Genomic DNA, 14463 nt, shown 5'->3' with positions numbered 1-14463 from the left:
TATTGGTACTTTTATTTAATGATACTACAAGGAACTTCAAATTTGTGTTGATTCTGGCGCCCCCTGTGGATGAAATTGGTAGTGTTTTCCAACACCAGAGTCCCTTTAAAAAAACACTGATTTTACAAAAACTGCATTTTTTACACTTATTTTCTAACCACTAGCCCACTAGGTATAATACCTCTGTACTTTTACAAAAGTATGTTTAATGCAGAACTTCTCCTAGTTCCGAGTAGAGTACTGTTGAATTGGTACTTTTATTTAAGGGTATTAAAGGAATTAGTGTCTGCTAAATGACTGTAATGTAATGTAATGTACTAAAAGGAACTTCAGATTTGTGTTGATTCTGGCGCCCCCTGTGGATGATAGTGGTAGTGTGTTCGAACACCAGAGTCCCTTTAAAAAAACACTAAATTTACAAATACTGCACTTTTTACACTTTTTGTCTGACTACTAGGTATAATACCTCTGTACTTCTACAAAAGTATGTTTAATGCAGAACTTCTCCTAGTTCCGAGTAGAGTACTGTTGAATTGGTACTTTTATTTAAGGGTATTAAAGGAATTAGTGTCTGCTAAATGACTGTAATGTAATGTAATGTACTAAAAGGAACTTCAGATTTGTGTTGATTCTGGCGCCCCCTGTGGATGATAGTGGTAGTGTGTTCGAACACCAGAGTCCCTTTAAAAAAACACTAAATTTACAAAAACTGCACTTTTTGTCTGACTACTAGCCTACTAGGTATAATACCTCTGTACTTCTACAAAAGTATGTTTAATGCAGAACTTATCCTAGTTCCGAGTAGAGTCCTGAACTGACCAGTTAACAGTGTACTAAAAGGAACTTTTTGTGTTGATTCTGGCAAGAACAGGAGTCTGTTTATTGTTTATTTCTCCTCCATTCATTCATTTATCCGCTGACCGGAAACGGAAGTCGTCAAGCAGGTTGTCAGGGGCAACGCACCGGCCAGTGACGCTAGCTAACCTGTAGCTAAGCACAGCTAACACGGGATTAAAGGTAACGACGACGCGTTTATATATGAAAGAAAGAACGATTTATTGACTCGGAGCAAAAAGCAGAAGAGTTGACAGCGTCGACTTTTAACGAGACAGATCGAGGTTTACCCCGTTAGCGACCTAGCTTTAGCTAACGTAAAGCAGCGAGCTAATGCTGCAAAACAGATCTAGCTTTAGCTAACGTAAAACAGAAGCTAATGCTGCAAAACAGATCTAGCTTTAGCTAACGTAAAGCAACAAGTTAATCCTGCAAAACAGATCGATGTGTTGCTAACGTAAAGCAGCAAGTTAATGCTGCAAAACAGATCGATGATTTGCTAACGTAAAGCAGAAGATAATAATGCAAAACAGCCCGAGGTTTTGCTAACGTAAAGCAGCGAGCTAATGCTGCAAAACAGATCTAGGTTTAGCTAACGTAAAGCAGAAAATGAATGCTGCAAAACATCGATGATTTGCTAACGTAAAGCAGAGAGCTAATGCTGCAAAACAGATCTAGGTTTAGCTAACGTAAAGCAGAAGATAATAATGCAAAACAGCCCGATGTTTAGCTAACGTAAAGCAACGAGCTAATGCTGCAAAACAGAGCCAGCTTTAGCTAACGTAAAGCAGCAGATAACGCTGCGACACTGTCGTAAAAGGCGCCGCAGACGGCTGACGGCAGCGCTCCCCTGCAGACAGGTGTCTCCTGTCTCACCTGTCTCTCTCTCTCTCTCTCCCACAGGGAGCAGCATGGAGGGCCCTCTGCTCTTCCCGGAGGAGGCCGCCCCCCCGCCGGCCGGCCCCGCCCCCCCGCTCCTCCAGGATGCAGGTGCAGCGGAGCAGCGTGTGCTCGCGGGCCTACTTCGTGGTGGTGATGGTGTTCTTCCACGTGTACATCCTCAACGTCATCGGCCTGCTGCTCTACGTGCACTACAACAACGGGCCCGCGGAGCTCGTGCGTGACGGCGGGGCCCCGCTGACCCCGCGTGACCCCGCAGACACGGAGCCGCACGAGGAGGACTACAGCCACGCGCACGGCTCCAGACTGCCACGCGTGGAGGGCATCAGGGTGAGAAACATGACATACATGACATACATGTTCTAACATGACATACATGATCTACATGACATACATGATCTACCATGACATACATGATCTAACATGATCTACATGACATACATGATCTAACATGACATACATGATCTACATGACATACATGATCTACATGACATACATGATCTACATGACATACATGAGAAACCTGACATACATGACATACATGATCTAACATGACATACATGATCTAACATGACATACATGATCTACATGACATACATGATCTTCCATGATCTACCATGACATGATCTAACATGACATACATGACATACATGATCTAACATGATCTAACATGACATACATGATCTACCATGACATACATGATCTACATGACATACATGATCTACATGACATACATGACATACATGATCTACATGACATACATGATCTATGATCTAACATGATCTAACATGACATACATGATCTAACATGACATACATGATCTAACATGACATACATGATCTACATGATCTAACATGACATACATGATCTACATGATCTACATGACATACATGATCTAACATGATCTACATGACATACATGATCTACCATGACATACATGATCTACATGATCTACATTCACACATGATCTACATGACATACATCTACATGATCTACATGATCTAACATGATCTACATTCACATATGCATGTAAAGACTGATGTCGTGCACCCTGAGCCTTCCACTGAGCACTTATTGTATTCATATTAGTTTATTGTATTCGTATTAGTTTGTTGCATTTATTGTATTCGTATTAGTTTGTTGCATTTATTGTATTCGTATTAGTTTGTTGCACTTATTGTATTCATATTAGTTTGTTGTATTCATATTAGTCTGTTGCACTTATTGTATTCGTATTAGTTTGTTTCTGTACTTTTGCTCTGGTTTATGCTTTTAGATGCTTGTTTAAGAAAGGAGATGCACTTATGACTTCTGGTGACTAGTAGTTCTCTTGAATACCTATGTTGAATACACTTATTGTAAGTCGCTTTGGATAAAAACGTCTGCTGAATGACTAATGTAATGTGTTGACAATGCATCTTGTGCAGGTGGGACATGTCCAGCAGGTGTCCCTCATGCCAGACAGGACACACGAGATGAGGACGCTCAGCCTGAAACCTCTGCTCTTTGGTAAGTGCACTGCAGTCTTGTTATATTCATTCATTTTCCGTAACCTGGTGCTGGAGCCGATCTCAGCTGTCAATGGTTGAAGGCAGGGTTCACCTGACATATATAGACAGGCAACCATTCACGCTCACATCCACACCTACGGGCAATTTAGAGTCTTCAATCAACCTAAGCTGCATGTCTTTGGACTGTGGGAGGAAGCCGGAGAACCCGGAGAGAACCCACGCTGACACGGGAGAACATGCAAACTCCACACAGGAGGCCGTCTAGCCCGGGCCCCTCTTGCTGTGAGGCGACAGTGCTAACCACTACAGTCTTGTTATATGCTCTTCATAAATAAAATCTCATTTCATGGGGTTTAAGAACACACATTTATTTTTTCTCAAAGGTATACAAATATAGACAAGCAATATTTACTTTAAATTCACACATATGTACATTTTCTATCAAAGATCTTTTTATTTCTTTGACCTCCACAGTGTTGGTACTCTATGAGCTCCTCTGTGCCCAGCTGTTTTGCATACATCTCCCATAACCAGAGAAGTTAGTGTGATGATTTGCATTATTTACAGTCGTATGCTTTTAGTTGAATTCTAAATGCTGTGCATACTGCGCAGCTGTGAAATGCACCTCAGTTCTTTTACATTTTTATAACATAGCACCCAAGCCTAGCTCCTGCACCGGTGATGTTTCCATTTGCGTGCGGCTGCCATGAGGTTCTTGTCCCGTCTCTGCCAGGCGTACGCCCGGGTGACCACCAGGCGCTCCCCCTGCACCGTGCCCGTCACCAGGAACGCCCCGCCTCGTGGGTTGCGCCGCGTCATGTTCCTCACACAGGTGGCGTCCCTCTCCAGCCACAGCTGCAAGCGGGAGCGGACCTGCCCACCCAACAGGGGTCCGTGCTTCAGGACCACCAGTCTGGTAGCCAGCGAGAACTGAGCCAGGCTTACCGGGCTGAACTTGAGCCGAGTTAGACGCAGTTTAACCACTGGGAAGAAAGAAACACAAACCGTGATGAGTGGCATCTACTACTTGAGGAGCTGTGTGCCGTTTGTGTCTATTAATGGTCCAGAATGGAGGAGAAAGAATATTGAAACTCACCAAATTCACTCCGACAAAAGGTCTCCAGGGTATCTTTTGAAGAGGTGGCCTCCTCCAGCTCACAATCCCGACAGCTTGCCTGAGGCACTGAAACAGTCAAACTGGTGATTGAATGGTTTGTTGAACGAAGCCAACCAAAGTGAAAGCGTCCACGTGGCCGGCTTCTTACCTCTACGTCCCCCCGTGTGGACGGAGCCGTTGGTGACGGAGGAGATGCACATCAGGTGGTCTGCGGGATACTGGTCGCAGTGCAGAATCTCTGGCCAGGGGTAGCCGTAACAACTCATGATTGGTGCACAGCTGTCCCGCACGGACTCACACAAACTCCTGCAGGGCGAAACAAACCTTGACGAAGAGGAGATGGAGAGGGGGACGTCGTCAGCATAGAATAGATGAAAGGATTTAAATCAATAGGGGACTGGCGGGGAACAGAAAGACCCGGATTCAATCACATTTGTTTTTTCTAAACTGAGACGTGCTAACGTGAGCAAAAGGAGATCATAGTGATTGATGAAAAGGTTTCTGTGTGAAACCAGGGCCTTTCCTCAGATAAAGGCACCGGTTAGGTTAGCTTTCAAAAAGGTTTTAACCCTTGATGACCCTGCCTAACTTTGTAATTTATCTTTGTAGCTTCAAAAAAATTATAAGACGTATATAATATCGAAACAAAAACTTGTGTCCTGTGAACATCACAGCGCCTACAAAAAGTAAAACTTAAAATGTTTTACAGTAGGGACCGGCGATAATTCTTTCAAGGGAATTGTTTCGTGATGAAATTGTATCTTAAGATATGGTTATACACAATTACACGTCTAAATTGATTTAATAAAAAAAAACAGGCATGTCCCACCTCAAATGCCTCAGAAAATCTGGTTATTCTACACTAAATATTTTGTTATTCAGTGACAAAATTATATTTCATTTTTATTTGAAGTATTTAATTCACACAAGAGTATACAAAACCATGTCGTATTTATTTATCGACCCACCAGAAAACCTGCAATATCGTGATATATATTGTTATTGTTTGGGCCGGATCTCCAAAGTTGACAATATACGTCAATAGAAAGAATCCTTTTATTTTTTTTTTTTTTGTATAAACTTACCTGTCGAGGCAGATGGGTGCAAAGAGAGAGCAGAGGAAGATGCGGGCGTCGGGGTGGCATTCTCTGGCGAGTAGCGGCAGCCAGCTGGCGCTCTGTTGGACCGCCTCGGCCGGAGACTCGTGGCCCAGCAGGTTGGGCATCCTCATGGTGCCGTATCCGATGTTTTGGCACAGGGCCATGCCCGACGGGATGGGGACGCAGCGGGAGGAACTGCGCGGCTCCCACAGTCCGCCCTCACCCGTCGGGAGCATGGACCTGAAGCCGGCAGCGGCACCGGGTTCCCCCCACGCCTCGCCTTCCCCTCCCGCTGCAGCTCCTGGTCCAGAAACAACACTCGTCCGGTCCCCGCCGCCGTCCTTCCCTCCAGATCTACCCCCACCCTCGGCCCTCGCTCGGCCCTCCAGCCCTCCAGGACCGAGCGCTACAGTGCTGCTCGGCCCGGCAAGCAGAAGGAGAACCAGTAGGGAGGCCGACTGGGAGGACTGTCTGATGAAAGGAGGGCAGAGCGCTGCAGTCATCCTGTGATGGAGGTTGGAAAAGGAGGAGCAATCCTGAAGTCGAGTGAGTGAAGCCCCCCGTGGGACAGTGCAGGAGAGGCTGGCTGGATAGGTGCCTTTATAGTGGGGCAGTGCTTTGCATAGGAAGGGGAGGTGTAGAGAAAAAAAGAGGTGGGGCACACATGATGTGAGATGTGGCCCTCATAGGAATCTACCCTGACCCTCTCTGACCTCATTGCTTTGGCATTTATTTTTTTATTCACCTCACTTTCTTGGAAGAACGAGAGACAGAAGATTCCATAATGGCAAGGAGACAATTTGAGCTGTGCTGCAGAGCTATAACCTTCCAAGAGAAGATGATAAACCTGCAGAAACTCTCCCAGATGTGAGACCCCGATCCGCAACGATTAGTTTATCGACAGAAAGTTAATCAGAAACTATTTCATTGTTTTAATACGGGGGGGGAAAAGCCCCAAATTCACTGACTGCATCCTCTCCAATGTGAGGCCTTGTCCTTGTCCTACATTCTACTAAACTGAACATTTTGTCATCCCCTCTGGGACAATTGAGCTGGGAATTTTCCACTATGGTGTGATTTATTGTTTTATTTTTTATTTTTTATATTTATGGATCAGATGATGAATCGAATAAATAAAACAATGAATCAGCAGATACTGAATCTAATCATTAGTTGTGGCTCTTGCGCAAACGGAACCCGTGTCGCCCTGCTGTGTGGCCGTGACCTGATTCCTGTCCAGACAAGCAGGTCACTTCCTTTCCTGGGGGGAGGCTCATTCTCCCCCCTTCATTCATATCAGTTATCCAGATTAATGAGGCTTGACTGGACAATAGGGATTTAACCAAGTGGGTGCAGTGTAAAGAGACACGGGTGACAAACAAGGTCTCCACTGTAACGGGCAGCCAGCCTGCCGGAAGTCTTTTATTAGGAGAGTAAATGAACACGAACCATTTGTTTATACCCTCACACATGGATCTGAATATATTTATCTAATAGAATACTTTTTTTTACCACTAATAAATATGTGTGAATGAGTCCTGCTTTGTGCTAATTGATATTAACAAACTACAGACTCCCAGAAGCCCGCACTGTTTCCACCGTCGCTCATTAAACCCGATCCCCTGGGATGGGCTATATGCTACAAATGACTCACTGGGGAGTGACGGAGGGGAATAGCTCGGACCCATTATATACACTGTCTGTGTACAGTAATGAGTTCCTGTACTTAAACACCTGCTGAAACATGCAACGCAGGTAGAGTTCATTAGCGTCGAGCCGTTTCCCCAAAGTGAAGTGGTTAACTGTAATGCATTATTTAAACCCAGCAGGTCTGACCATGATGAGCCTCTGAGGGTCATATATATTTATATTTCTGGAGTTCAGGTGCAGACAGCAGACATCCGGGCCAGGACTTCCCTTCTCTCTGCCGCTAGCTCGTTATTTACAGTCAGATTAGCAACTTGAGATGTGAGACTGGAGCTGGAGTTGAGAGACGACCTCTAAGACCGGATTGTTTCACAGTTAGCAAGATCACAAGCTCCTTTTAAACAGATAAAAGGCTAAACCATCGTCAGACCAGATAGCTCTCTTTTGTTCTCCACACACATCCGTTCACCTACATTCAACCAAAGCCCGCTCCAATGAGATTGGTCAATGCTTCTCGGACTACAAACGGAAACCAGAACGCTTCCGATACCTTCGGATTCTGCATTGTTTGTAGACATTAACTGTAACGTGAAATATGAATCTTTGTTCCTGCAGTCTGGGTTATTACAGCATGTAGACAAATGAAGCAGATTAAATATGAGGCGCTGAAAAAGATTTAGCTTGTTATGAATCCACGTTTTTCCCCTTTTTGATAAGATGTCCATGGGTGGGATTTGTCTTGCTTTTTAGTGCATACACATGCTAATCACGCTACTATTAGCATACACTGATCAAACTATGTGAAAGTTGGCCCTTCACACTGGAAGGCTTTGTTAGGCTAATCTGAAGTAATCCATTTAGTCTGACAGATCAAGCCTGCACCGTCGACCGAGATCTTCTAATCCACTTAAATCACTCACTCACGCTCTCAGGTGTGCACTAAAGTTTCCCGTGTGTGCAGAGATTATTAGTAGGAAATTTAGAGATGATGTGAATCTGCAATTGAAAAGAAAATGTCTCTGTGTGTTTGCTGCCTAATCATGGTGTGTAATCTTCACCAGTCAAACTGGAATAAACCCAGAGAGCCTCACTTTGTATGGTTTTGGACGAGCGTTGCGTAATCTCCAATGCACTCTCTTTGATGGATGGTACATCCTTGATCCTCACGCTAATCTCGGGTAGACAGAAGGGCCTGCCGGTGTTATGATAATACAGCTCTTTCATTTCTATAATTGTGTATTTGGCCACATGGTGTTGCCGTTAATTTGTGCCTTCAAAAAATCATCAACCAAAATAAATTGAGTTTTTTTTCCAGTCTCTCCTTTGAAAGAAACTCAAGATTGTGAATTAAATGCATCTCCATTTCAAATGAGGATCTTCTGAAAGGTTTCAGAAGCATCTAACCACTGCAGTGTCCTAACATCCGTCTCCGTTTGTCCGTCCCCTGTTCCCGTCTAGAGATCCCCGACTTCCTGTCGGAGGAGGAGTGCCGCGTGGTGGTGCAGCTGGCTCAGCTCAAGGGCCTGATGGAGAGCCAGAGGACGGCGCCCGGCCGGGGACAAGAGGAGTCCAACCAGCCTCTGCTCTCCATCAGCACAGAGGAGGTCTTCAGTCTGCTGGACCTGAACCAGGACGGGCTGCTGCAGAAACAGGAGGTGAAATAGATTGTTTATTTTTTTTTTTTAAAGAGAAATTAGATGAAATGTCAGAACGTGTTTGTGGAAATAATAAACAAAAACAAAAATCATTCTGGTCTCTCGTCCAGATCGCGAGTCACTCGCGCTCTCGGGATGGAACTTGGTTGAACCCGGACAACTTGAGGCAGATACTCTCTGGTCTGGATGCCCATCCGACAGGTCAGTGCCCCCCCCACCTTGTGTGGAGGTAAATGACATTTTAATGAATGAATTTGTGAGACACAAAGAGAAGCTGAATGTGACTTGAAATGGAATGCATTTGTCTTTTTAAACTGTGATTTGTAATGTCGCTTTATCAATTTAAAGGATTTTTTTTTAAATTATGATCGAGCTCTTTGAGACACTGATATTTAACAGGACAAATAAACGTGATTTTTTAAAACTTTATAGGACTTTAATTCAGTGTTTGTTTCTTGCTGCTGAGAGTAAGTAACTCGTCTTTGTTGGTGGCAAAGCCGGAAGAGGAGTGACCCCGCGATCCGATGCCTTTGTGCCAGGCGTTGTGCTCATCCCAGTCCGGATGTGCCCTCATGCTATCTCATTAAAATCTGATTATTCTCCAACCCCTTTTTCTTAATTCCCCCCCCGTCCGGATCCTCCTCCCCGTCCGGATCCCGAGAGCTATTGTTGCGTCTGGGGCGCGGTCTCCCGGGGTAACTGACGGGGGACAGACATTCATTCAGCTGAGAGTAACGGCACAAAGAGGGGAAGAGATGGAGGAATGAAGAGAAGGGAGGCCGGTTTAAAAAAAAAAAAAAAAAAAAAAAAGCTGCAAGCGGCCATTCAAGGCTACATTTTTGGGTCTCAAAAAGGGGAAAAGCTCAGTTTGGCAAAATGGAAGGCGCAGGTTTCAGACTTCACTAAACTCAGCATTCTGTCTAAAGACACTGTTTTCATCATCACAATATTTGCAGCCTGTTAGAAAATACACTTCCATTGTCCCGCCGGACAGCTTTATTCAAAACAAGCAGCATGTTTGGACAAACTGTCATTGATTTATTGATTTATGGACACATTTGAGCTGGACCCATGAACCAGTAGCTCCCCCTATTGAGTGATTTTCATACATTTTCTACAGCATTGTAACATGAAACATATCCTGCAGGTTTTTGTAATAATTGGACAAACTATTTCTGATTTGTAGTCTGCTTTGTGTTGTGCCACGCCCACTGAAATTAAACTGGTGGTTCAGGCTCTCAAATTGTAATTAAATGGGACTTATGGTGCGAGGAACGGCAGGGTTTGTTCACTTGGTTTTGCCCCTTAGGGTAAAAAATGATAATAAAAACATACCAACATGAAGTCATTAATGTTCCACCCCTTCAGGACTTCAACCCTAATAAAAACTGAAGTGGGATCGTGATATTGCGTAACTGAAAGTCTGGTTTAATGGTTTCACAGAGCTCCATTCATGTCTGGAGATATGAGGTTATATTTTAACCGGAAGCAACAAAAATAGTCTACTAAATGATTGTGTGTGTGTGTTGTAGGGATGCTGACCTTGGAGGACTTCAGACATGTTTACGATCAGTCCCAGCGTCCTGGACAACAGCGGAGCGGGAAACTACGGAGTCAGTTCAAACAGAGAAACAAACACACGTGGCTCCACCAAGGACCAGGATCCCACCATGTGCTGCAGACCCTCAGGACCAGGTAACTTAACACACACACACACACACACTTTAACATGCATTCACAATCAACACACTAATGCATTTATTCTAAACTTGTATTTTGTTTTTGCTCAGACTCATCAGTCTGACTCGTCTGCCCTCGTCATTGGTCGAGCTGAGTGAGCCGCTGCAGGTGATTCGCTACGAGCACGGAGACTTTGGCGACGCCCACCACGACAGCAGCGCCTCTCATTCAGAGAGCACCTGTGCACACTCACGACTGGCGGGGAACACGTCAGCGCTCACAGAGGTCTCCTGCAGGTGTGTATGATTGTGTTACTCACCCGTTTCCTCAAATTGTTTTCACTTCTTATATTGTAATTCATCCTATAATGCTGCTCAGAGTCACCACAGCTAACGTTTAGGAGGTTACAATGATGCGTTCGATCACTTAGAAGGAAACGTAAAAAAAGAGTTTGTGCAAAGGTAAATTATAGTTATCATGATGTGTTCAAATGTAACCTTGTAAAATGTGTTACAACTACAGTTGTTTGAAGATGTTTCACAGCAACAAAAAAATATATATTAGAGAGGGAATTATGATCTGATTAGGCTCTAAGCAGCTTATAATAATATAAACATATATATTTTTTTGAAGATATAAATCAATTATTTATTTTCTAATTGTTTGAATTGTGCGTTTTTATGCAAATAACCACAACAGATGACAATAACAAAGTTGAAATTATTTCTGGGAATTTAGTCAGACTTTTAAACTCAAAGCATCTCTTCAAGACGAGAGAACAGGACGTGCAGACGTACTGACTCATTTCCTGGTTTTAGGACTCTGTTGTCATTGCTCTTCAATATCTAGTTACTGGTACATAAATCAAATGACATATTTTGTGTTTCACGTTTATATATTTGTGGAATCCTTTCTTTTATTTTTTATCCCAGGTATCTCACCGTGCTGCTCTACCTCAGCTCCGTAGAGGAAGGGGGTGAGTCCACCTTTCCCGTGGCAGACAACCGCACCTATGAGGAGCAGGTGAGTGTGATTCCACGAGTCCCAGGTCTTTGTTTGTACCTCTGTGAAATGATGAGAACTGTTCATGGCCTGAATGCGGCTGACGACACACAGAAGGTGCTGAACGAGGACAAGGAATCCTCATGAATCATGAATCATTTATTGTCATTATGCAACACGGTGACGCACAACGCAGTTCAGTGGAGACCATTTGTTACACAACAAACGCATGACAAACAAAAACAGTAGTACATTCCTGGAGTGTATTTTTTGAATTTGCATCATAAGGAATGTAAACGGCAGCAACAAAAACAATTCTCTTCACATAAAAGAAATAAACATGAGGAAAAAAACATTTTCCAACAACTCTGACTGTGTTTGAGCATCATGATGTAAACACAGAGTCCAGCTCCTCTGGTCCCACCGGAGTCCTGCTGTCCGCCCGTCAAGAGCAGCTTGATCCTGGATGAACGATGTGGACTCATCAGTCAAAGACCTCCTGCTGCTTTAAGACAGCCAGGAGCATGCTGGGTAGTGGAGTAGCCTCAGGTCCTAGCTGGGTTAGCTTAGCTTCCATCTCAGCTCTCCTGAGTCCTGTCCAATGCCATTAGTGATAAACACGAAAAAACAACAAATAAAGACAAAAATGTAGCAGAATTCACGAAAGCTACGGTGTACCAGACACCTGAGTGAACAATAGTGAATGATCAGACCCTGTTCACAGTGTTGTGTGTCCTAGGCGCTGTTACAGGATGGAGTTGATCTGACGGACACCCAGGAGACGTGCAGCAGAGGGAACATCAGAATACAACCTGCTGCTGGGACAGCTCTGCTCTGGTACAACCACCTCTCTGATGGAAGAGGTGAGGAGGCTGATGACGGTTCTCGTCTCTGTTTAATCCCCCAAAAATGTGTCACGAACATCAATTATATAAAACCCTAGTGAGAAAGTTACTCGTGGGAAAAGAGGATCTGTGTCAGCTGATCAGCCGATGGGCAGATGAGTGTTTTTACTTTTATCTGGCCTTTCTTTCTTTAATTTTCTCTCTCCGTTCTGTTACTTGTCATTCAGTCTGCTAGCATAACGTCTTGTCTCAGAGGATTATCTGATTTGATTTCAACAATCAAATTCTTTCCTACTGAATTCCTGTAGTTTAGAAAGTCCTTTTGTTGTCCTTGAAATTGAATAGATATCACCATGAAACTTCCCCAGTTAATTACTTAAATTAAGACAATTACTTATTTTTATTACAGGTTTTCCGAAATGTTATGTTTAAATATGCAAAGGAGGCATTAACTTATCAAATATGTGCTTATTTGCATAATTTTCCATAAAAGAAATGTGAACATATGATAAGCCAGGTTCAAAATTCTAGTTTCATTTTGTTGACGTATTAGAGTCAAAGGTTTTTAAAGAGGGGATTATGGATATCTCTTTGTATCTCATTTTTTTAGTACTAAAGTGTTGTATAAATCAGGCTATGAATGATATCTGAACAAACCCCTCTGTAGAAACCTTCAGAATATAGAGAGGAATGAAGCTGTAAAGTTTGGTGTATGTAAGAGCTACTGAAGTGGAGATTTCTGGATCAGAGTCTGAGAAAAAACTCATTTAGAGAAAACGTCCTTTAAAGATATGTTTAGTTAAATTACATACATGTTGAAGACACTACAGGTGAATAGGGTAAAAAAATAACTAATAGATATCAACATGAAACTTCACCAGTTGATTACTGACATTAAGATGATTATTTTTTGTATTACATATTTTCTAATATGTTCTGTTTAAATATGTAAATGAGGCATTATCTAATGGAAACTTCTGGTGAATTTAGGAGAAATCTACAGACAAAGTAGTGAAAAACATTTTTGAAAGAAGACATGTTAAGGAAGCAAAGTGCATAAAGTTTGTCCGTAGTTTCTCATCCAGTGTTATCCCCCCTCCCCTCAGGTTGGATGGGTGAGCTAGACGAGTATTCGCTGCACGGCGACTGCCCGGTCCGGCGTGGAGTGAAGTGGACGGCCAACAGCTGGGTCAACGTGGACCCGGATCACCAGCAGCAGCTCCGCTACCAGAGACTAGTTGCTCAAAGGCATCGAGCTAAGTCGGGCACGGAGGAGCACTACCAACCGCTCTCACACAGCGACCTCCACCAGGACCTATAGCCGGGCCTTCTCACCGACCAGACAGAAACACCACCATTTTTTTTAAAAAACTTGATGAAGCTGGTGAGGCCTGACGACGAATCTTTTTTATGTCTGAAATCGAAATGAAAAATTGCACAAAAGAGAATCCCAGATATCTTCTCCTTTCAGTAAACGTGTCTCGCTTCATATTATGTCACTCGAGCTGCTTTAATGTTCACGTTTACTGAATACAAGTAAATCTAATTATGAAAGTTTGTATAGGTTCAGATATAGAACTGTGGAAGGCAGAATACATAGTTTCGGTTTATAAATGACAAATAAATGTGAATTAAACTTTATAAAATATACTGCCATCCATTAAATAGCAGCTTAAATAATCTGAATAATATCCTAAAAATGTATCTCCCTTTGATTTAGGTTTAATGGTTTTTACTTATTTATTGTTATAGAATTAAAGCCTTTTGTTACAAGCCATATCAAAATATATTTATCTGTGAATGTGTTCCTGAGGGAAATCTTTTGAGAGGTAATTCATGTCTGTTCTGTTCTTCAGCTTCCAGAGTTTATCAGCTTTTATCATGAAATGTTATTTAACAACTTTTTGTCACATTGAATGCAAACGGACGAGAAGATCTCTTGTCACACTGGCTGTGGGAGGCCAGTCCTTCAGGTTTAACTCAAACTAAGGTCTATGATATTCCAAATGTTGTCTTGTTTTTTTCCTCACACGTCACATATTTAATTATCTGAGAGTATTTATTTATTTGAATGTTATTTATTTAAGTTAAAAGACTTGATATTTATTATAGCTTGATGTTGCACTGAGTATTTCACTGTATTTTAATGTATTCTTTTCTGTGTTATGAAAC

At 42.9% G+C, this 14463-nt stretch overlaps 1 protein-coding gene across 1 annotated transcript in view; it reads left to right on the top strand.

The window, feature by feature from the left end:
* Window positions 1-14463, top strand: part of LOC129099536 (transmembrane prolyl 4-hydroxylase-like) — a 26758-nt gene extending 12295 nt beyond the window's left edge. The window contains exons 2-10 of the mRNA XM_054608791.1: window positions 1678-2064; window positions 3162-3243; window positions 8568-8764; window positions 8875-8965; window positions 10297-10459; window positions 10555-10740; window positions 11377-11467; window positions 12186-12309; window positions 13398-14463. Of these exons, the coding sequence (XP_054464766.1) occupies window positions 1678-2064; window positions 3162-3243; window positions 8568-8764; window positions 8875-8965; window positions 10297-10459; window positions 10555-10740; window positions 11377-11467; window positions 12186-12309; window positions 13398-13612 (1536 nt within the window). The 3' untranslated portion in view covers window positions 13613-14463. The remainder of the gene's footprint in view (window positions 1-1677; window positions 2065-3161; window positions 3244-8567; window positions 8765-8874; window positions 8966-10296; window positions 10460-10554; window positions 10741-11376; window positions 11468-12185; window positions 12310-13397) is intronic.

The sequence above is a fragment of the Anoplopoma fimbria genome, chromosome 12, assembly GCF_027596085.1.
Source record: "Anoplopoma fimbria isolate UVic2021 breed Golden Eagle Sablefish chromosome 12, Afim_UVic_2022, whole genome shotgun sequence".
NCBI lineage: Eukaryota > Metazoa > Chordata > Actinopteri > Perciformes > Anoplopomatidae > Anoplopoma > Anoplopoma fimbria.
The sequence above is the reverse complement of the archived record's forward strand: the minus strand, read 5'-3'. Positions and strand labels throughout refer to the sequence as shown.